The following is a 23,790-nucleotide window of genomic DNA, read 5'->3' on the forward strand; positions in this document are numbered from 1 at the left end:
CGGAAGGGATGCATCCCAGGAAACCGTGGGAGGCGAGGGAGGAGATTGCTGAGCCTCTAGCGGTAATGTTTGCGTCATCAATGAGGACGGGAGAGTTTCCGGAGGATCGGGGCGTTGCGGATGTTGCTCTGGTATTCAAGAAAGGGAGTAGGGATAGCCCAGGAAATTATAGTCCAGTGAGTCTTATCAGCTTGATTGAATTTTTTGAGAATGTGACGAAACACATTGATGAAGGTAGAGCAGTATATGTAGAAAGTATGGATTTTTGAGCAGGGTATTTGATAAGGTAGCCCATGTAAGACTTATAGGGAAAGTAAGAAGGCATGGATCCAAGGTGACATATCTTTTGTGGATACAGAACTGGCTGTCCACAGAAGGCAAAAAGTATTGGTAGGCGGGTCATATTCTGCATGGAGGCCGGTGACCAGTGGCGTGCCCTATGGATCTGTTCTCGGACCCCTACTCTTGGCGATTTTTATAAATGAACTGAATGAGGAATTGGATGGTTGGGCTCGTAAATATGAGGATGACAGAAATATTGGGATGTTGTGGATAGTATGGAAGACTGTCAAAATTTACAGCAGGACATTGATAGGATGCAATACTGGGCTGAGATGAGGCAGATGGAGTTCAACCCAGATAGGTGTGTGGTGTTCAACTTCGGCGCTGCTTTGTGGGCCGAATGGCCTTTATTGTGCCGTAGGTTTTCAATGTTTCAATATCTGATAAATCCTTTGGACTGTTCTTTCCAGTAGGCAACGGGGGAAAGATGTTGGTGGGACAGTGGGGTTTGTCTAAAGGGTATTCAGTAAGGCCTTTAACAGGTTTTCACTTAAAAAAACTGCATCCAGATTTAGGGGGAAGGCACAAATGTTAAGAGGGAGAGATTTAAAACTGATAAATACCTGTAATGAGCTGGCTGAGGGAGTGGTGGAGGAGGACACAGTTGCTACATTTAGAACAGGCATGGATAAACAACAGGACTGAGTAGTTTGGGGTGTTATTGGCAGAAAGGAGCAGTTGAGACCAGCAGGGAGTTTCAGTGGACGACATGGACACGAGCTGGACTGAAGGCATTGGTTCCTTGCTGTTTTAATATATGAGGCAAAGGTGCTTCAAAAGCTCACATTTCAAAAAAATAAATAAATAAAACCGGGACAACTGACAAATAAACGGAGCTGGTGAAGAAGGAATTAGGAATTAATTCACTTTAGGCAAGGGTCACCTGGCAATGAGAAAGGTGATGGGAAATCACTGGTAAGCACAGAGGAGAATTGCTGACAACCATTTGTAAGATCATCCAGATAAGCTGTCGTTACTGAAATGATGCGAAGTTCAGTGTCAGTGTCAATGTAATGGAGCCAATGAAAATTGTAATCTCACACAGCCGAAAAAAATGCAAACTGGGGAACACCTTAAAAGCATGAATTGCAAACCAAATAATGGATAAGAACACGGATCTGAAATCCGTAATCAGCACCGGACTCGACATTACAAGATAGAAACACAGAAACATAGAAAACCTGCAGCACGATACAAACACTTCTGTCAACAGTGCTGTGCCGAACATGGCCTGAACTCAGAAATTACCTCGGGTTACCCATAGCCCTCTATTTTACTGAGCTCCATGTACATGTCCAGGAGTCTCTTAAAAGCCGTATCCTATCGGCGCCGACCATCGGCGCCGGCAGTTCATTCCACGCACTCACCACTCTCAGGGTAAAGAAACATACCCCTGACATCCCCTCTGTACCTACTTCCAAGCACCTTAAAACTCTGTCATTTCGTGCTATACATTTCAGCCCCGGGAAAAAGCCTCTGACTATCCACACGATCAATGCCTCTCATCATCTTGTACAACTCTGTCAGGTCACCCGTCATCCCCCGTCGCTCCGAAGGGAAAAGGCCGAGTTCACTCTACCCATTCTCATAAGGCATGCTCCCCAATCCAGGCAACTTCCTCGTAAACCTCCTCTGCACCGTCCCTGTGGTTTCTACATACTTCCTTCAGTGAGCCGACCGGTATTGAGCACAGTACTACAAGTGGGGTCTGTCCGAGTTCCTATATGGCTACAACATTACCTCTCGGGTTTTAAACTCAATCCTTAAGGTGTCCTAACCACAGAGGCAACCTGTGCAGCAGCTTTGTGTGTGTTACAGTAATATACTCGAACCCAAGATCGTTCAGAGTCTTACCATTGATGCTATATTCTGCCTTGACATTTGACCTAACGAAATGAACCACCTGACACCTATCTGTGTTGAACTCCATCTGTCACTGCTCAGTACAGTTTTGCATCCTGTCAATGTTCCGCTGTAACCTCTGACTGTGCTCCACAGTATCCGGAAAACATTCAACCATTCTGTCGTCAGAAAACTTACCAACCCATCCCTCCACTTACTCATCCAGATCATTTATAAAAACTCACTAAGAGTAAGGGTCCCAGAACAGATCCCTGAGGCACTCCACTTGTCACCGACCTCCATGCAGAATATGACCCGTCTACAACCACTCTTTGCCTTCAGTGGGCAAGACAGTTCTGGATCCACAAAGCAATGTCCCCTTGGAGACGGGGGCAAGGATTCAGGCTTCTAGATCATTGGGAACTCTTCTGGGGCAGCTGTCCACTGTACAAACAGGACGGGTTGCAGTTAAATCCTGGCAGGAAGGTAGGCAAAGGCTATTGGGGGGTGATTTTTACAAATGAGCTGGATGGAGAAGTAGAGGAATAGGTTAGTAAGTTTGCCGATGACACAATGGTTAGTGTGGAGGCCGGTCAGTGGTTAGAGCGGGGCATTGATAGGATGCAATACAGGGCTGAGAAGTGGCAGATGGAGTTCAACCGAGATAAGTGCGAAGTCGTCCATTTTGGAAGGTCAAGTATAATGGCAGAATATAATATTAATGGTAAGACTCTTGGCAGTTTGGAGGACCATGGGGATCTTGTGGTCGCAGTCCATAGGACGCTCAAAGCAGCTGCGCAGGTTCACTCTGTGGTTGAGAAGGCATAGTGTGTATTGGCCTTCATCAATCGTAGATTTGAATTCAGGAGCCGAGGTAATTTTGCAGATATATAGGACCCTGATCAGACTCCACTTGGAGTGCTGTGCTCGGTTCTCACTAAAGGAATGTTGTGGCAGCCACCGAAAGGATGCAGAGAAGATTTAGAACGATGTTGTCTGGATGGCGAGCAGCCCTTATTAGAATACTTTCTAAACGGGTTCAGACATTCAGTTGAATTGCACGGGCCTGGCCGCACCAGCACAGTTAAATATACGACTTCAACAAAGGGAGGTACGGACTACCTACCGAACACATTGATTTGCGTAGTTGAGGCATTGTTCCTTTTTGTAACTATGTTATAGGCCTCACAAGTATACGTTCCCGCGTTGTTCACAGAGATGCTGTCGAGGACGACCTCCTGCCCACTGTGTAGGTGGGCACCGTTCAGTTGCCAATTCAATTGAGCATCTGGGCGGGACTGTGAGAAACATGTTAACCTTAGGGAGCCTCCGGCAATGTGAAAAGACGAGTGCGGTTGAGTGATGATGGATGGACGATCCGGTCCGTCTAAAAGAAACGGACAAAAGGGGTTATTGTGCCGTAGGTTTTCAATGTTTCAATGTTTCAATATCTGATAAATCCTTTGGATTGTTCTTTCCAGTAGGCAACGGGGGAGAGATGTTGGTGGGACAGTGGGGTTTGTCTAAAGGGTATTCAGTAAGGGTATTCAGGTTTTCACTTAAAAAAACTGCATCCAGATTTAGGGGGAAGGCACAAATGTTAAGAGGGAGAGATTTAAAACTGATAAATACCTGTAATGAGCTGGCTGAGGGAGTGGTGGAGGAGGACACAGTTGCTATATTTAGAACAGACATGGATAAACAACAGGACTGAGTAGTTTGGGGTGTTAAAGGAGCAGCTGTGACCAGCAGGGAGTTTCAGTGGACGACATGGACACGAGCTGGACTGAAGGCATTGGTTCCTTGCTGTTTTAATATATGAGACAAAGGTGCTTCAAAAGCTCACATTTCAGAAAAATAAATAAATAAAACCGGGACAATTGACAAATAAACGGAGCTGGTGAAGAAGGAATTAGGAATTAATTCACTTCAGGCAAGGGTCACCTGGCAATGAGAAAGGTGATGGGAAATCACTGGTAAGCACAGAGGAGAATTGCTGACAACCGTTTGTAAGATCATCCAGATAAGCTGTCGTTACTGAAATGATGCAAAGTTCAGTGTCAGTGTCAATGTAATGGAGCCAATGAAAATTGTAATCTCACACAGCCGAAAAAAATGCAAACTGGGGAACACCTTAAAAGCATGAATTGCAAACCAAATAATGGATAAGAACACGGATCTGAAATCCGTAATCAGCACCGGACTCGACATTACCAGATAGAAACACAGAAACATAGAAAACCTGCAGCACAAAACAGACACTTCTGTCCACAAAGCTGTGCCGAACATGGCCTGACCTCAGAAATTCCCTCGGGTTACCCATAGCCCTCTATTTTACTAAGCTCCATGTTCCTGTCTAGGAGTCTCTTAAAAGCCGTATCCTATCGGCGCCGGCAGCTCATTCCACGCACTCACCACTCTCAGGGTAAAGAAACATACCCCTGACATCCCCTCTGTACCTACTTCCAAGCACCTTAAAACTGTGCCCATTCATGCTATACATTTCAGCCCCGGGAAAAAGCCTCTGGCTATCCACACGATCAATGCCTCTCATCATCTTGCACACCTCTGTAAGGTCACCTCTCATCCTCCGTCGCTCCGAGGGGAAAGGGCCGAGTTCACTCTCCCCATTCTCATAAGGCACGCTCCCCAATCCAGGCAACATCCTTGTAAACCTCCTCTGCACCGTCCCTGTGGTTTCTACATACTTCCTTCAGTGAGCCGACCGGTATAGAGCACAGTACTACAAGTGGGGTCTGTCCGAGTTCCTATATGGCTACAACATTACCTCTCGGGTTTTAAACTCAATCCTTATGGTGTCCTAACCACAGAAGCAACCTGTGCAGCAGCTTTGTGTGTGTTACAGTAATATACTCGAACCCAAGATCCTCCAGAGTCTTACCATTGATGCTATATTCTGTCTTGACATTTGACCTAACGAAATGAACCACCTGACACTTATCTGTGTTGATCTCCATCTGTCACTGCTCAGCACAGTTTTGCATCCTGTCAACGTCCCGCTGTAACCTCTGACTGTGCTCCACAATATCTGGAAAACCTCCAACCATTCCGTCGTCAGAAAACTAACAGTAGACAATAGACAATAGAGAATAGGTGCAGAAGTAGACCATTCGGCCCCTCGAGTCTGCACCGCCATTCTGAGATCATGGCTGATCATTCACTATCAATACCCAGTCCCTGCCTTGTCCCCATATCCCTTGATTCCCCTATCCATCAGATATCCATCTAGCTCCTTCTTGAAAGCAACCCATCCCTCCACTTCCTCATCCAGACAAATTATAAAAAATCACTAAGAGTAAGGGTCCCAGAACAGATCTCTGAGGCACTCCACGTCACCGATCTCCATGGAGATTATGACCCGTCGAAAACCACTATTTGCCTTCAGTGTGCAAGGCAGTTCTGGATCCACGAAGCAATGTCCCCTTGGAGAAGGGGAGAAGGGTTCAGGTTTCTAGAACATTGGGAACTCTTCTGGGGCAGCTGTCAACTGTACAAACAGGACGGGTTACACTTGAATCCTGGCGGGAAGGCAGAGAAAGTCTATTGGGGGGTGATTGTTACAAATGAGCTGGATGGAGAAGTAGAGGAATAGGTTAGTAAGTTTGCCGATGACACAATGGTTAGTGTGGAGGCCGGTCAGTGGTTAGAGCGGGGCATTGATAGGATGCAACACAGGGCTGAGAACTGGCAGATGGAGTTCAATCCTTATAAGTGTGAAGTGGTTCATTTTGGTAGGTCAAATATAATGGCAGAATATAGTATTAATGGTAAGACTCTTGGCAGTGTGGAGGACCATGGGGATCTTGGGGTCCCAGACCATAGGACGCTCAAAGCAGCTGCGTAGGTTCACTCTGTGGTTAAGAAGGCGTAAGGTGGCTTGGATTTCATCAATCGTGGAATTGAACTTAGGAGCCGAGGTAATGTTGCAGATATATAGGACCCTGATCAGACCCCACTTGGTGTGCTATGCTCAGTTCTGGTCGTCTCACTAGACGAATGATGTGGCAGGCACAGAGAGGGTGCAGAGGAGATTTACAAGGATGTTGTCTGGATTGGCGAGCATCCCTTATTAGAATAATGTCTAATCGGGTTCAGGCATTCAGTTGAATTGCACGGGCCTGGCCGCACCAACACCGTTAAATATACGACTTCAACAAAGGGAGGTACGGACTACCTACCGAACACATTGATTTGCGTAGTTGAGGCATTGTTCCTTTTTGTAACCATGTTATAGGCCTCACAAGTATACGTTCCCGCGTTGTTCACAGAGATGCTGTCGAGGACGACCTCCTGCCCACTGTGTAGGTGGGCACCGTTCAGTTGCCAATTCAATTGAGCATCTGGGTGGGACTTTGAGAAACATGTTAACCTTAGGGAGCCTCCGGCAATGTGAAAAGACGAGTGCGGTTGAGTGATGATGGATGGACGATCCGGTCCGTCTAAAAGAAACGGACAAAAGGGGTTGCAACAAATCACACAGGAGATACAACAGAGTTCCTCAGCTGCAGAGGAAGAACAGCCCACCACCAGAGAAAGCGCACCGACACACTGGAGAATGCATCCGTCTGAAAGCCACGCGCGGGAAAGAGGAGAGTCGGGACACTGTGTCAGATTATCCACGTCTTCCGAAACTATGGATTGCACAGTTACCTCATACCCCAAAACCCGTCTCCTATTCCAACCTAGATACAATGCACGGCAGTCATAAGCGTATCGCTTTGTACAACTTCCCTATGTGTGTGTTTTGTGGAAAAGAGTTCAGGAAAACTTTCCAAACAAAATACCCAACACCACTCTGCAGGGACTCGGAGTGTAGATGCAATAACTCATGTAATCAGGGTTCGGGCTAAATGTCATGTGGGCCCACACTATACTGTCAAGTCTCTGACCACGTGTGCAATTATAGGGACACTCCAGTTTACAACGTTTTATGGTAAGACGCGTTTTCAGTTCTAATATTCTAGTTTTAGTCTCTTTCAGTGAGGACCGGTGGCTGTAACACCACTGCACTTTGTGATTTTCATCCAGATCTAACAGCTGTAAATTCCCACTTCCACATGTGCACTGAAGCAATGTATCCCCCACCTCGTCGTGTCTATGGACATTTGTCAGAAGGGTTGTGGGGCTGATAAGGGCTGTGGGCGTTTTAAACTCTGAACTTCCACTGTCCCTTCCGGTGAACGGAATTATTATCAAAGTCCCTAAACGGCCTTACACAGCGCCGGAGATTCAAATGTCCATTTGTCTAAAAAGTAATATCTTTGCCCTCACTGGACCAAGTCCGGATCACCTTCCATTGTGTTGAGAAAAAACACAAACCAGAATTAGAATTTTGCAGAGATGATTTCGATATGAATGAATAGAACTGAAGTGACACACAAAGCTCAGCAGAGTCAAATCCAAATTTAATGGACATCACCATTGCCTTGAGCCGTGGGCATCGGACTTGTTCAAAACGCGTTGTTTTGTGTGAAGACTCATGCAGGATAGACCAGGCTATCCTGCACGTTTCATTTACCTGAAGTACAGATTTGAACCGACATAGTGTTAGCTTAACCGTAGCCGTAATAAGACACGGATTTGAAATTTAACTGTGATATAACAGGTAACTACCGGAGTCTCGGGACACTTACAGTTGACATTAAGAGAAAACGGAGCGCTCGTGATTTCGTTAATCACGTTGCTTGCTCTACAGGTGAAATTTCCGTCTGTCCGTCGCACTCCAGAAACAGTGAGTGTGCTGTGATCGGCACTCAGCTCAAACCTGCCGCCGGGAATGATCACGCTGTTCTCCTCAAGCCACAGGTAAGAGACATCCGTGCCTCTTGCGGAGCAGGTTAGTCTGACGGTGTCGCTGTACTCAATCAGTCTGGTGGCATTAGATGTAACAGTGACATTGGAAACAGGTCCTGTTAAAACAGAGGGGTTTGGTTAGTGCACGACACAAGAATAGAATCTGCAGGTTTATGAATTCTGTTACGAATCTGAAAATGAAATCAAACTTTTATCATTCCATAATAAGTAAACATTTATAAGTTATTCAATCTGATGGACATGATGTTTTGAGATGGACGTTACAGGATTCGGGGAAAATTGCGAAGTTTGGAGGTTGGCTAACTGTGTTCCATTCATCGCGACCGGTGGGAAGTACAAGCATACACGAAACAGGAACCGTGTTGTACAAAAGGCCGTTGTAAATAGAGTGAAGAAGGAAAAAAGAGCTTACGAAAGGTTCAAAAAACAGGGTAATGATAAAGATCTAGAAACCTGTCAGATAAGCAGGAAGGAGTTTAAGAATAAATTAGGAGAGCCGGAAGCGGCCATGAGAAGGCCATGCCAGACAGGATTAAGGAAAACCCCGAGGCATTCTACAACTATATGAAGAGCAAGAGGATAAGACGTGAGAGAATGGGCCCAATCAAGTGAGACAGTACAAAAGGGTGTATGGGATCGGAAGAGGTACTTAATGAAAATTTGGCTTCCCTATTCTCTACGGTTAAAGATCTTGGCGATTGTAGGGATGACCTGCAGCAGGCTGAAAAGCCTTTGACGATAGATGTTAGGGAATAGGATGTACTGGAGATTTTAGATATCATTAAGTTGGATAGGTCACCTGGACCGGAAGGGATGCATCCCAGGAAACCGTGGGAGGCGAGGGAGGAGATTGCTGAGCCTGCAGCGGTGATGTTTCCATCATCAATGAGGACGGGAGAGTTTCTCGAGGATTGGGGGGTTGCGGTTGTTGCTCTCGTATTCAAGAAAGGGAGTAGGGATAGCCCAGGAAATTATAGTCCAGAGAGTCTTATCAGCCTGATTGATTTTTTTGAAGATGTGACGAAACACATTGATGAAGGTAGAGCCGTAGATGTAGACCGTATGGACGGGTTCGCAAATTTGTTGATGACAGAAAGACTGGGTTGTTGTGGATAGTGTGGAGGGCAGTTAGAGGTTACAGCAGGACACTGATTGGATGCAAAACGAGGCTGAGATGTGAGAGTTCAACCCAGATAAGTGTGTGGTCGTTCAGTTAGGTAGGCAGAATATAGATATTAATGGCAAGAATCTTGGTAGTACGGTTGATCAGAGGGATCTTGGGGTCCGAGTCCAAAGAACAATCAAAGCCACTACTCAGGTTGACTCTGTGGTTGAGAAGGCGTACGGTGTACTGGCCTTCACCAACCGTCGGATTTAGTTTTCGAGCTGATTGTACTGTTGCACCTAGAAAGGAACCTGGAGAGACCCCACTCGGAGTGTGGCGCTCATTCCTGGTCTCCTCACTACAGGAAGAACGTGGACACCATAGAAAGGGTGCAGAGGAGATTTACGAGGATGTTGCCTGGATTGGGGAGCATGCCTTCAGAGAGCAGATTGAATGTTCTCGGCCTTTTCTCCTTGGAGCGACGGGGGATGGGTGGTGACCTGATAGACGTGTAAAAGATGATGAGAGGTATTGATCGTGTGGATAGTCAGAGGCCTTTTCCCAGGGCTGAGATGGCGAGCAGGAGAAGGAACAATCAATCAACATCCTTTGCACTTTTCTTTTCTCAGCAGTGGAACGAGAACGGCTGCAGTCTTACTCGCTCTGCACTGGGACTCATATCGTCTGAACAATATTGACACTCATCACAGGCTGCATCTCTCCATTCAACACAAACCGCTGCTTTTTACCATGTATGTCAAAGGTTTGGACTACAGGATTAATGGATTTGTGGCTATATTTGCCGATGATACAAAGATAGGTGGAGGAAAAATAGCGTTGAGGAAACAGCGAGTCTTCAGAGAGACTTAGATAGTTTAGGGGAATAGGCAAAGAAGTAGCAAATAAAATACTATGTTGGAAATTGTCTGGTCATGCACTTTGGTGAGCAAATAAACGGGCAGACCATTATTTAGATGGAGAGAAAATGCAGAAGAAAATGCAGAGCTGCAAATTGGTTTGGCGGGCCTTGAGCAGAATACACAAAAGGATAACCGCCAGGTTCAAGTCAAGTCAAGTCAAGTCAAGTCACTTTTTATTGTCATTTCGACCATAACTGCTGGTATGGTGCCCGGTAAAAACGAGACCACGTCACCTCTATCTATCCCCCTCATAATTTTAAATATCTCTATCAAGTCCTCCCTCAACCTTCTACTCTCCAAAGAATAAAGACCTAACTTATTCAACCTTTCCCTGTAACTTAGGTGCTGAAACCCAGGTAACATTCCAGTAAATCTTCTCTGTACGCTCTCTATTTTGTTGACATGTTTCCTATAATTCGGTGACCAGAACTGTACAAAATATTCCAAATTCGACCTTACCAATGCCTTGTACAATTTTAACATTACATCCAAATTCCTATACTCAGTGCTGTGATTTATAAGGCCAGCATACCAAAAGCTTTCGTCACCACCCTATCCACATGAGATTCCACCATCAGGGAACTATGCACCATTATTCCTAGATCACTCAGTTCTACTGTATTCCTCATGCCCTACTATTTACCATGTTTGTCCTATTTGAATTATTCCTAACAAAATGTAGCACCTCACACTTATCAGCATTAATCTCAATCTGCCATCGTTCGGCCCCCTATTCTATTTGCCCTAAATCTCTCAGAAAGCTTGGAAAACACACTTCATTGTCCAAAACGTCACCTACATTAGCATCATTTTCATTCTTACAAATCCAATTTACCACCCCATCATCCAGATCATTAATGAATATGACAAACAACATTGGACCCAATACAGATCCCTCCGGCACACCACCAGTCACCGACCTCTAACCTGACAAACTGTTATCCACCACTACTCTCTGCAATCTCTTATCCAGCCATTGTTGAATCCAGTTTTACTATTTCAATATTAATATCTAACGATCGAACCTTCCTAACTAATCTTCCATGCGGAACTTTGCCAAAGGTCTTACTGAAGTCCATACAGACAACATCCGCTGCTTTACCCTCGTCAACTTCCCTCGTACCTTCTTCAAAAAACTCAATAGGATGTGTCAAACATGACCTTACACGCACAAATCCATGTTGACTGTTCATAATCAGATCCTGTATATCCAGGTAATTATATATACCACATCTAAGAACACTTTTCATTAATTAACCCACCACTGACGTCAAACTGACAGGTGTATAATTGCTAGGTTTGCTGTTAGAAACCTTTTTAAACAATGGAACCACATGAGCAATATGTCAATCCTCCGGCACCATCCCCATTTCTAATGACATTTGAAATATTTTTGTCAGAGCCCCTGCCATTTCTACACCAACTTCCCTCAAGGTCATAGGGAATATCCTGTCAGGACCCCGAGATTTATCCACTTTTATATTCTTTAAAAGCGCCAGTACTTCCTCCTCTTTAATCGTCATTGTTTCCAAAGCTTCCCTACATGTTTCTCTTACCTTACACAATTCAATATCCTTCTCCATAGTGAATACTGAAGAAAATAGATTGTTCTGAATCTCCCCCAACTCTTGCGGTTCCACCCATAGCTGTTCACTCTGATTCTCTAAGGGACCAATTTATCCCTCACTATCATTTTGCTATTAATATAACTGTAGAAACCCTTCGGATTTATTTTCCCCTTACTTGGATAGCAACCTCGCAACTTTTTTAGCTTTCCTAATTTCTTTCTGAAGATTCTTCTTACATTCTTTATATCCCTCGAGCACCTCATTTACTTATATTTATATTTATTGTAGATATCTCTATTTTTCCTTACCACGTTTCCAATATCCCTTGAAAACCATGTCTCTCTCAAAAGTTTAACCGCTCCTTTCAACCTAACAGGATCATAAAGATTCTGTACCCTGAAAATTTCACCTTTAAATGACGGCCATTTCTCTATTACATCCTTCCCATAAAACAAATTGCACCGTTGTTCGTTTTGTTAATAAAATGTGAGCCGTTAACATACCACTGTAATTCAGGAACCGGTTTCCAAGAAAAATGAAATCTCATTTGACACTGATCTAGACGCCGCAAGATCTGGGCTGAGACGTAGATTTCCCGGAACATCTAAAACAAATGCACAACTCATTTGCACGATTTAAGTGAGGATAATAAAGCAGATTCTCATAGGGCTCGGCAATGCACCGCCAGCATTATCCACTTCCATCGTTTACTCCACTACACATGAAGCGTGTAGATATTCAGGAAGAGGATGTGCTGGAGCTTTTGGAAAGCATCAAGCTGGATAAGTTGCCGTGACCAGACGGGATGCAGTCTCGTCTACTCTGGGCGGCGATGGAGAGGAGATTGCTGAGCCTCCGGCGACGATCTTTGCATTATCAATGAGGAGAGGTTCCGGAAGGATTGATGGGTTGAGGGTGTTGTTCCATTGTTCAAGAAACGGAGCAGAGAATCCTGCTCTTTTTGATTTTTTTAATGACCTGGATGAGGTCATAATCATTTATAATAATTATCATGATTGTTCTTGTGGGTCTGAATCTGATTCGAATCTTTTGTAGTTTGTTTTTATTTTGGTATTGGTAACGAAGGCGAGGTATGAAGTTAACTCAGTGAAGTTGAATAAGGTCATTGACAAACTCCCGCACGGTAGACTGTTCCGAAAGTTTAGACATTCTGAGATTCATGGCAATGAGAGAGTTTGACTCAGAATTGGCTCAGTGATAGGGGGCGATGACTGAGGTGCATTCTCCGACAAGAAGCCTCTAACCAGTGGGATGCCACAGGATCAGTTGGGATCTCTGTCATTCCTTCTTTATCTGAATCACACGGATGTGAGTGTAAATGGCTCAATTAGTAAGTTTAGTGACGACACGAAATTAGGAGGTCTTGTTTCGAGTGCATCGGGTTTGATTGATTGATTGACAGAGAGATTTGATCTGACTGGGAGGCGATCCGAAGAATTACAAATTGGTATCAAAATATACTAACATAAGGTGATGTATTTTGGACATTGGCACGGACGGATAGGAGATTCTTTGCAGAGTTCGGGCGCACATTCAGGCAGGGTGGTGAGGAGGAAGTTTAGCACGCTGGATTTCTAGGAGTCGGGACATTATGGCTCAGTGAGAATACAACTGGAGAATTGTCAGCAAGTGTGGCTACCATGTTATTGAGAAGGCATTGTCAACCTGGAGACAGAGAAGAAGAGATTTTCCAGGATATTGCCGAGAATAAAAGCATCAATTACAGGGAAAGGTTGGCCAAGAGAAGTATTTATTATATTCGAATATAGGCGAATACGGAATGACCCATGAATGCGCAGGATATGGCAGACAGCTGTAATCTCTGGGACGGGTTTGGATTCTAAATCGAGAGGGCACAGATACAAACGAAGAGGGAGGATATTGCAGGGAGAAATAATGGAGGATTTCTTTACACCTGATTCTGGAATGAGCTGCCAGAAGAAGTGGTACAGTTACAACAGCGTCGACACATGTCAACCTGGAGACAGGGAAGAAGAGATTCTCGAGGATATTCCATTCGAACGCAAGCTAATCCGGAGTGACAGATGAATTCTCGGGATACCGTAGACTGTTGTATTCTTTCCGATGGGATTCGGAGTCTAAACCTGCAGGGATCAGAGAGAAGTAAGATATTCCAAGGAGTACTAAGAGGCCATTTATTTGCACCGATGGGTGCATGCCTCTGGGGTGAACTGCCAAAGAAGTTGAAGAATTACAATAGCTAAGAGGCATTTGGGAGGCGACATGGGTGGGAGGGGCTTGTAGGGTTATTGCCCAAATAGACGAAACTGGGACAAAAAATGAAGAAGCTTTGGCGTCATCAGGGAGCGGGTGGGCGGCAGAGTCTGTTTACGTGATCAGTATCCCTGACTCAGTCAAGGCCCACAATTCATGAACAACCTGAAGAGGGTTTCACAGTGGAGTACAGAAGGAGGAAATATTGACAGTTTAACTGAGCCAAGGGTCAATTACATAAACACAGGGAGCATGAGGGAAATTCCTGACACACCCGCTCTGCTCTGAACTCGGTCACATTCTTTCATTCCCAGCAAGGAAACAAACTTCAGTGTCAGCATTGGTGCTGTGGAGACAATTACACTCGTCATGCCCATCAGCAGGTAACGACCTGTCAGACAATATCTGTGACCGTGCATTGCAAGCTTAACCGAGCTTAACAATCAGCGAGGATCCCTTACTCGATAGGAGACTGCACCACACCAGCTGCTCATAAAGAATAAACAAACACAACATCTCTGTTTTAACGCTGAGAGCACTGACATCTTCACTGCCTTTTCATCAAAGCACACCTAATACAAGGTTTATTTTTTGTTGCGAGACTGGATTTTCTTGTTAGGTTGACAAACACGTCAAGTTCCATGCTGAGGGATACAAACAGCTCAATTCGTTTGCACAATTTAATCCAGGACATTACAACAGATCCACATTACGCCACAAGGCGATTGCATCAGTGTTAAATCAGAGAAACCCTTTAACCGCTAACGATACCCGCTTCCAATATTCGCACCAGAAAGGCAGGAAATGGGCATTGAAATATAATTCTTCCAGCAGAAGATGCTTGGTCACCTGAACAAACTGTGATGCAGACTGTTCTGCTAAACATGTTCAGAGGAATCGGACATCAGATCTGCGATGACATCACATCCGGGACATATATGTCCTGATGTGAGAGCTGTCATCCACAGGTTAGATGGCCAAATGTTTTTAATGTGAAAATATTAGTTTTATTATTGCGAAATGCACTGCACGCTGCCATAAAAAAACAAGTAATTTTACGACCTATGCTGGTGATAGTAAACCTGATTTGGATTCCATAATACCATAGGATCGGAAAGTTTAGGGGCAGATTTCGGCCATGTTGTTTATCGCACCTACGCCGCCAATTCATCATGGCTGATCCGATTTTCCTCTGAGACCGACGCTCCTGCCCTCCCCTGTATCCTTTGCTGACCTGACCAATCAAGAATCTAACAAACATATGGGTCAAATATGCATAAAGTCATGGTCTCTACCGCTGCTTGTGGCAAACATTTGCACGGATTCACCATCTCTTCCGATAACTTTGCAGCTCACTTCTAAAAGAAAGACTCACTATTTTTAGCTATGTCATCTTGTCCTTGGCTTTCCCACCACGGGAGTTATCCTCTCCGCACCCACTCTATCTGTGTTACTAGACTCCCCCGCTATAGAAAACATCCTCTCCACACCCACTCTATCTGTGTCCTCTGGACCTAAACTCTCCGACTATAGGAAACATCCTCTCCACATCCACTCTATCTGTGTGATCTGGTCCTAGACTCCCCTACTATGGGAAACACCCTTTCCACATCCAATCTATCTGTGTCCTGTGGTCCTAGACTTCCCCACTATAGGGAACATCCTCTCCACATCCACTCTATCTGTGTCCTCTGGTCCTAGACTCCCCCACTATAGGAAACATACTCTCCACATCCACTCTATCTGTGTCCTCTGGTGCTCGACTCCCCCACTACAGGAAACATCCTCTCCACATCCACTCTATAAGCGTCCGCTGATCTTTGACTCTCCCACCAAGGGAAACTTCTTCTCAATATCCACTCTATCTGTGTCCTCTGGTCCTAGACTTCCCCACTATAGGAAACATCCTCTCCACATCCACTCGATCTGTGTCCACTGCTGCTAGACTCCCCCACTGTATGAAACATCCTCTCCCCATCCACTCTATTTGTGTCCACTGGTGCTCGACTCCCCCACTACGGGAAACATCCTCTCCACATCCACTCTATAAGTGTCCGATGATCTTTGACTCTCCCACCAAGGGAAACTTCTTCTCAACATCCACTCTATTAAGGCCTTTCACCATTCGACTGTTTTCAATGATGTCACCCTTCACCCTTCTTTATTCAGGCTCATAATATGACAAGTCTTTCAATCTCGGAATCATTTCCGTGAACGCCCTTTGAACCCTCTCCAAATACAATACATTCTTTCTTATCTGTTCACAATACTAAAATGAGCCCTTACCAATGCTTCATAAATTTTCAATGTGATAAGCTGACTTTTATATTCTTGTCCTCTTGTCCTCATGTCGCTTTTCCCTTCCTCAGAACAGTTTCAACCTCTAAATTATCCTTTAGGCAATCCTACACAAGGACTGACAAGTCCCTTTGCACATCATTCTCTTATTGTTGTATTTTCTCCATTTACAATATAATCAGTGTTGGACACTCGGGCTAATATAGTGATAATGGCGGTAAACGTTCAGTCGATGTGGTGCTCACGGTAATCGGAACGTCAGAGCTAACTGTCCTGTTTTTCATTAACCACGGATAGGAAGCATGTCCCGCTCTTGCCGTGCAATCCAAACTAACTGTGTGATTGTGTTCTACCGAGTCCGCGTCATTCGATGTGGTGTTGGGCCTGGATACGGCTTCTGTAAAAATACCACAGATCATGGATCACGTGTAACGTACTGCGCTGAAATGTTGGCTCCAAGGAGATATATTCTGCTTAAAGCAAACTACTACAGATGCACAGATTAGAGATAAAACCACAGAAAGCTGTCAATATTCTGGTCGCCTCACTGTAGGAAGGATGTGGAAGCCATAGAAAGGGTGCGGAGGAGATTTACAATGTTGTTGCCTGGATTAGGGAGCATGCCTAATGAAAGCAGATACAATGAACTCGGCCTTTTCTCCTTGGAGGGACGGAGCATGACTGGTGACCTGATAGAGGTGTACAAGATGATGAGAGGTATTGAGTATGTGGATAGTCAGAGGCATTTTCCCAGGGCTGAATTGGTTGCCACAAGAGGAAACAGGTTTAAAGTGCTGGGGAGTAGGTACAGAGGAAATGTCAGGGGTAAGTTTCTTACTCAGAGAGTGGTGAGTGCGTGGAATGAGCTGCCGGCAACGGTGGTGGAGGCGGATACGATAGGGGCTTTAAAGAGACTTTTCGATAGGTACGTGGAGCTTAGAAAAATGGAGGTTATATGTAAGCCTAATAATTTCTAAGGCAGGGCCATGTTCGGTACAACCTTGTGGGCCGAAGGGCCTGTGTTGTGCTGTATGTTTTCAATGTTTCTATACTGACTTAGACATGTGGACGGCACTGGGGAGGATAGCGTCGTTAAACATTGAGGTAGATGACTTAGAATTACTCATTTCCAGCTGACTTAAGAAACAGTCCGTTTGCAAAAATAGAGCAAAATACAGCAAAAAATGATTACTTGATAGCCTTGAAGACGGAACTGAATCCGGCACACACAGGTGCGAGCAGCCTGCAGACAGAAACGGCGAGACACAGCCACGCACAACAGTGAGATCTGAACAGTCCGAGAGCAGGTCTGGCAGAGTTCACTGGAGTCCAGGTTCTGCGACCACCGTAAAGATTGTAGTGTATTCTTTCACCACAGGAATAAAATGAAAGTTATAGTCCGAGATCGCATGACTCTGTCTCACTTACCAGTGACACGCAGAGTGACGGTCGCTGAGGTTTGGGAGCCACTTGTTGGAAACATATTCACACGGTATTCCCCACTGTCCGACATGTTCACCGACTTCAGCAGAAGCGACCCGTTGGAGGTGAATAACTCAGCCCGAGATCTGTAGACATTGTCAATGGTCCAGGTTTGGCCGATCCACTGGAAGAGTGTTCTCCCATTGAAATTCCAGCTTCCACTGCTGACATTGCCCGACGGCCGCACTGAAAAGAGCGCATCTCTCCCGATGGTGACATTTATCTCGCTGTGCTCAGCGAGAATGGTAAAATGCTGAGACTCACCTGAAAAAGATAAAATCGTGTGAGGGAAAAGCGACAGAAGCGGATGGAATCGAGAACTGCACTTCGCTCAATCAGCACAGATAGCTCAGATCTGTACTTAGATCAGTGAGATCGTCTCTGCTAACCTGACCTTCTATCCTCTAACCACCCGCCGTTCTGTTGATTATCTGACCGCTGACTGTTCGAGAGAGTGACCCTCACCCGCCGTTATGTGGAGACAAAGAACGAGAGCTGCGAAGGCCAGTCCCGACATCCCGAGAGAGCAGCGCCGATCTCTGTTACACTCGGAGACTGAGCCGCAGTTCCTGGTTTGCTGGTCAGATATCTGGATTCTGACGTCACAAGCGGCAGCGCTGATTGGATCAGAAAGTCTGTAATTTGCTGAAATCGACATCAAATCCTGTGTGCTGTTCTACAACTATCTGCTGCTGTGTGGAATCCGATAATGATCTCAAAGAGAGTTTGTCTCACCCACCGACATGAAGAGAAAGAGAGAGAGTAAAGTGAACGTCATCTACGCGATCCCGAGAGAGCGGCGCCTGTCTCTGTTACATTCGGAGACGGATCCGCATTTCCTGGTCTCCGTGCCAGATGTTGAGAGTGTGTTAGGTGAGAACTCGGAGCTGTTTGATTGCAGAGCGAGAAACAAGCGAATAAACGGAATAAAGCGCTGAAGGAACAGAAGGCTATTCGGCCTTCGATACTCTGCTGCCATGCTTTACAGCTGACGTGGCACTTTCCACAAAACTACACTCCTCTGAAATAGATAGAATGGTTGAGTGTTGTCACCGCACGTCAGCGGCTGGATTCTATTAGGTTAGGGTTCCCGAATTAGTTTTCTGCAAGGGCCAAATTATGTCAAGCATGTCAAGCCAAGGGCCAAAACTTCCGGGTTTTATTTTCCCTGCACCAGTAAGTTGTTTTATGGGCAGATGTTGCTGTTGCTGCTAACACTATTATTATTATTATTATTATTATTATTATTATTATTATTATTATTATTATTATTATTATTATTATTATTATTATTATTATTATTATCATTATTATTATTAGTAGTAGTAGTAGTAGTAGTAGTAGTAGTAGTAGTAGTGTTAGTGGAAGTAATAGTGTTAGTAATATTAGTAATAGTGATAGTGGTAGTAGTAGTAGACAAAAAATGCACTCTTGAAAAAAAAGTAAGTTCAAAACCAGCCATTTAATTATGACTCTAGCTATCACAACTGTGAGCTGCCACAATGAGAACTCATCTGGGACAGCTACATGGATGAGAGGTGTATGGAAGGATATGGGCCGGGTGCAGGTCAGTGGGACATGGCAGAGAAATGGTACGGCAGAGCCAGGAAGGACCAGAAGGCCTGTTTCTGTGCTGTAATGTTCTGTGGTTCTGCGGCACGTATGCATATTTTACACACACACACACACACACACACACACACACACACACACACACACACACACACACACACACACACACACACACACAGAGTTAGTTTGGAAATCTACACCACCTCTCTTCCACACAAACATTTTTAGTCGTATTGCCTTTCCCACCGTTTCTGTTCTTTCATTTAAACTATATGTTCTTTTTAATTAAGCTATGTAGCATTTGAAGTATGAGTCGTAGCTATAAATGGAATTATCAGTATTATTGTTGTCATAATATTATACCACAATAAGATTGACAAGTGCACAACATTAAATTGATTCAGTCACCAGTCAGCGACAGAAGTGACATCGACGGGATGAGGCAACCCTTCTGATGTCGGGCCGGTATTCTGTTGTCGCAATCCTGAGGCTCTGGCCGAGATGTGCATTGGAGAGTCTGTTTCTGTCCTGATTCTTCATGGAGTTCATTGAAGAAAACGATGAATCACTTATGTACGTGGAGCGGAACAGTGTGAATTGAAGCATTTCAATAGCTCTCGTGGTTTTGAATTGAGCTTAGGGAACCACATTGATCCAAAAGTCACTGAGGTGTGGTTTGAGCGAATCAGAAGTTCTCATTTCCAAGACCTCCATCCGAAGAGTTGCCACATCTACGGAAGGCGCCAGCCTTTTGGCGTCTGCAGTCCACCGGCTGTCAGCCGAAACGGAGAACGGCGGTCTTGGGAGAGGAAGATGTCACCTTAGAGATTAGGGGAGATTTCAAACCGTTCCCTGAAGTTTTCTGACAGGCTCTTCATGATGTACTTCATCACTGGGTCTTCCCCATTTCGTTCTTCTCGCAATGGTCCCGCAGACGTGGAAAGTGGAACTTTCCCCCGTGAGGGACGTAGAGAGCGCGCAGTAGGTCGCGGGCTCCACAGGGGGTAGGTCCAGTGTACGGTGTCGGATGAGGTTAAAGTAACTTAGAGCAGCGCGTGCTTTATTGACATGTTATGACAGGTGTGTTCACGGAAGTGACAATGGGCCGGCGCGGTCCAGACATTTGGTTCTCGCGGTATGGACATGGCCAGCGTTCCGCCTATTGGGGTTATCTGGATTAGGTGATCGAAGAGATTTGGCACTGGTTTGTCATCAAAGACTGGGAAGTGTCTGGAACTGCAAGGTGGGGAGTATTCTGACTCTTTCCATCACCGTCTGGTGTGAAGCCCACAATGACGAGGATCGGGAAAGATTGCTCCCTTCTCATTATTACAGACTGGGATATGCTCTCTTCTGATTATTACCGTCCCAGATATGCTCTTGTCTCATTACCATCATCCGGAATATGCTCCCTTCTCATTATCACAGTCTGGGATATGCTCTCCTCTCCGCATGTTAACGGAGCAGGCGACGTAGTAGAGGGCGGCGGAGTAGTGGGAGATAGACTAGGAAGGCTTTGGCTCGAGAGGCTTCGGTAAGCAGAGGCTGAGGACGAACTTGATCGGTGAGATAAGGCCGGGAACGCTCCTTTAATAACTTTAATTAACTGAGGAGTAGGTAATGAAGGCAGCAGTTCGGACAGCCGGTTGCTCCGATTGCAGTATGTGGGAAGTCAGGGCGAGCACTATTGTCTCTGATGACTACACCTGTAAAAGGTGCATCCAGCTGCAGCTTCTGACAAACCGTGTTAGGGAACTGGAGCTGGGGCTGGCTGAACTTCGGATCATTCGTGAGGCAGAGGCAGAAGTAAACAATAGTTACAGGGAGATAGTCACCCCTATAAGTCAGGAGGCAGGTAGCTGGGTGACTGTCAGGAGACGGAAGGATAATGGAGTGAATGAGCAGAGCACTCTAATTAATCACTGAGGACCTTGAATCATCCGGGATGCTCGATCTCTTCCACAAAACCTCCTATCTGTGCCCCTTAACTATCGAACCCCTATCACTACTGCTCTCCTCTTTTCCTTCCTTCCCTTCTGAGCTGTCAGGGACGCAACCACTGCAACCTGACCTTAATAGGTCGTCCCCACCAACAGTATCCAAAACGGCATCCTTATTATTGATGGGAACGGCCGCAGGTGTGCTCTGCACATTCACTCTGTTTTCCTTCCGTCTCCTGACTGTTGGTGGGAACGACCTATTTGGCTCAGGTTGCAGTGGTTGCGTCCCTGGCAGCGAGACTGGACCCTCAGCTCAGAAGGGAAGGAGGGAAAGGAGGAGAGCAGTAGTGAAAGGGGGTTCGATAGTTAGGGGCACAGTTGGGAGGTTCTGTGGAAGAGATCGAGCATCCCGGAAGGTCTGTTGTCTCTCTGGTGCCAGGGTCAGCGACATCTCGGATCGAGTTCTCAGTATTCTCATGAGGGAGGGTGAGCAGCCGGATGTCGTGGCTGAGGAGAGCAAGAAGTGGGCATGAGAAGGCCATGGCGAGTAGGGAAGAGGAAAACCCCAAGGTATTCTTCAATTATATGAAGATCAAAAGGTCGACAGGAGTGACGATCGGGCCGATTAGAGATAAAGGGCATCAATGATTATTTCCTCAACCAGGTCCTGAATGAATATTTCTCTTCGGTATTCACCAATGAGAGGGAACTTGATGATGGTAAGGACAATATGAGTGAGGTTGCTATTCTGGTGTCCAACAAGGATCGGTTCTGGGACCTCTAATTTTCGTGATTTTTATTAAAGACTTCGATATGGGGGTAGAAGGGCGGGTTGGTAAGTTTTCAGACGACACAAAGATTGCTGGTGTTGTAGATAGTGTTGAGGATTGTCGAAAATTGCAGAGAGACATTGATAGGATGCAGAACTGGGCTGAGAACTGGCAGATGCAGTTCAACCCGGAGAAGTGTGAGGTGGTACATTTTGGAAGGACAAACTCCAAGGCAGAGTAAACAGTAAACGGCAGAAGACTTGGAAGTGTGGAGGAGCGGAGGGATCTGGGGGTACATGTCCACAGATCCCTGAAAGTTGCCTCACAGGTAGATAGGGTAGTTTAGAAAGCTTATGGGTGTTACCTTTCATAAGTCGAGGGATAGAGTCGGGGTAATGATGCAGCTCTATAAAACTCTAGTTAGGCCACCCTTGGAGTATTGTATCCAGTTCTGTTCACCTCTCCATAGGAAGGATGTGGAAGCATTGGAAAGGGTACAGAAGAGATTTACCAGTGTGCGGTCTGGTTTAGAGAGTATGGATAATGATCAGAGATTTGTGGTGCTAGTTATTTGCTCTTTGGAGAGAAGGACGACGAGGAGGAGAGGAGACATGACAGAGTGTTTAAGGAAAAGTTGGGAAATTCAAGGGGGGTATTAGAGGAATGTTTTTCACTCAGAGAGTGGTTAGTGCGTGGAACGCAATGCCTGATTCAGTGGTGGAGGCAGATACATTGGTGAAGTTTAAGCGACTGTTAAACAGGTATCTGGAGGAATTTAAGATGTGGGAGTGTTTATATGGGGGGGGCAAGGTTTAAGGGTCGGCCAAACGTTGTGGGCCGAAGTGCCAGCAATGTGCTGCACTACTCTAAGTTCTATGGTCTATGTTCTAAAGAGAAGATACTGAGTGGCTTTGACCGTTGAATTTGAATTGCTGTCAAAAGAGGAGGAAGTGATTTCCACAACTTCCCATTCTGTTTTCTATTATTAGCAGCCAGTGTAGCTTTGGACACTGCTGCATTGCAAACGAATGCAACTGCAACATGCACCTTCCCTTCCTACAGCACCAGCAGGGAATGGCCGATGTGTGCTGTGTCTATAGAATGCAGCACGGTTACTCGCCAGGACTATTCTGCGGGAACATTCGGACCACCATTCACACGTCAACCAAATGACCAATCCCGAACATAATAGACAATAGACAATAGGTGCAGAAGTAGTCACAGTGTGTGCGGCCTCTGCTGTGCAGCTCCCCAGTACAGGCTTCAATCGCAGTGTGTGTGTGTGTGTGTGTGTGTGTGTGTGTGTGTGTGTGTGTGTGTGTGTGTGTGTGTGTGTGTGTGTGTGTGTGTGTGTGAGAGTGTGTGTGTGTGTGTGTGTGTGTGTGTGTGTGTGTGAGTGTGTGTGTGTGTGTGTGTGTGTGTGTGTGTGTGTGTGTGTGTTTGATTAATAAAGGACAATGTACCAAAAGCTTCCTATGCTACTCTATCTACCAGTGACGCCACTTTTAGGGAACTTTGTTTCTGTGTTTCTGGATCCCTCTGTTCTACCGCACTGCTCAGGGCCCTCCCATTTACCTTGCATGTTCTACATTGGTGTTTCCTTCCAAAGTGCAATACCTCACACCTGCCTGCAGTAAACTCAATCTGCCATTTCTCAGCCCATTTTTGCAGCTCGTCCAGATCCCTCTGCAAGCGTTCAAAACCTTCCTCACTCTCCACTACAGCTCCAATCTTTGTATCATCAGCAAATTTGCGGATCCAATTTACCACATTATCATGCGGATCATTGATTTGGATAACAAATAACAATGGTCCCTACACTGATCTCTGTGGCAGACCACTAGTCACAGGCCTCCACTC

General features: G+C 45.5%; 1 protein-coding gene across 1 annotated transcript in view; it reads right to left on the reverse strand.

Annotated features, from left to right (window-relative positions):
- The window catches only part of LOC132390026 (carcinoembryonic antigen-related cell adhesion molecule 1-like), a gene marked incomplete at its 3' end in the record, with an annotated part of 31,230 nt that extends 12,924 nt beyond the window's left edge, over positions 1-18,306 (reverse strand). Inside the window, exons 1-4 of the mRNA XM_059962618.1 lie at positions 18,114-18,306; positions 17,595-17,912; positions 7,839-8,114; positions 6,384-6,644 (exon numbers count right to left, since the gene is read on the reverse strand). Of these exons, the coding sequence (XP_059818601.1) occupies positions 6,384-6,644; positions 7,839-8,114; positions 17,595-17,912; positions 18,114-18,306 (1,048 nt within the window). The remainder of the gene's footprint in view (positions 1-6,383; positions 6,645-7,838; positions 8,115-17,594; positions 17,913-18,113) is intronic.
- Positions 18,307-23,790: the final 5,484 nt, after the last annotated feature.

Source organism: Hypanus sabinus, unplaced genomic scaffold, assembly GCF_030144855.1.
Source record: "Hypanus sabinus isolate sHypSab1 unplaced genomic scaffold, sHypSab1.hap1 scaffold_741, whole genome shotgun sequence".
NCBI classification, from domain to species: domain Eukaryota; kingdom Metazoa; phylum Chordata; class Chondrichthyes; order Myliobatiformes; family Dasyatidae; genus Hypanus; species Hypanus sabinus.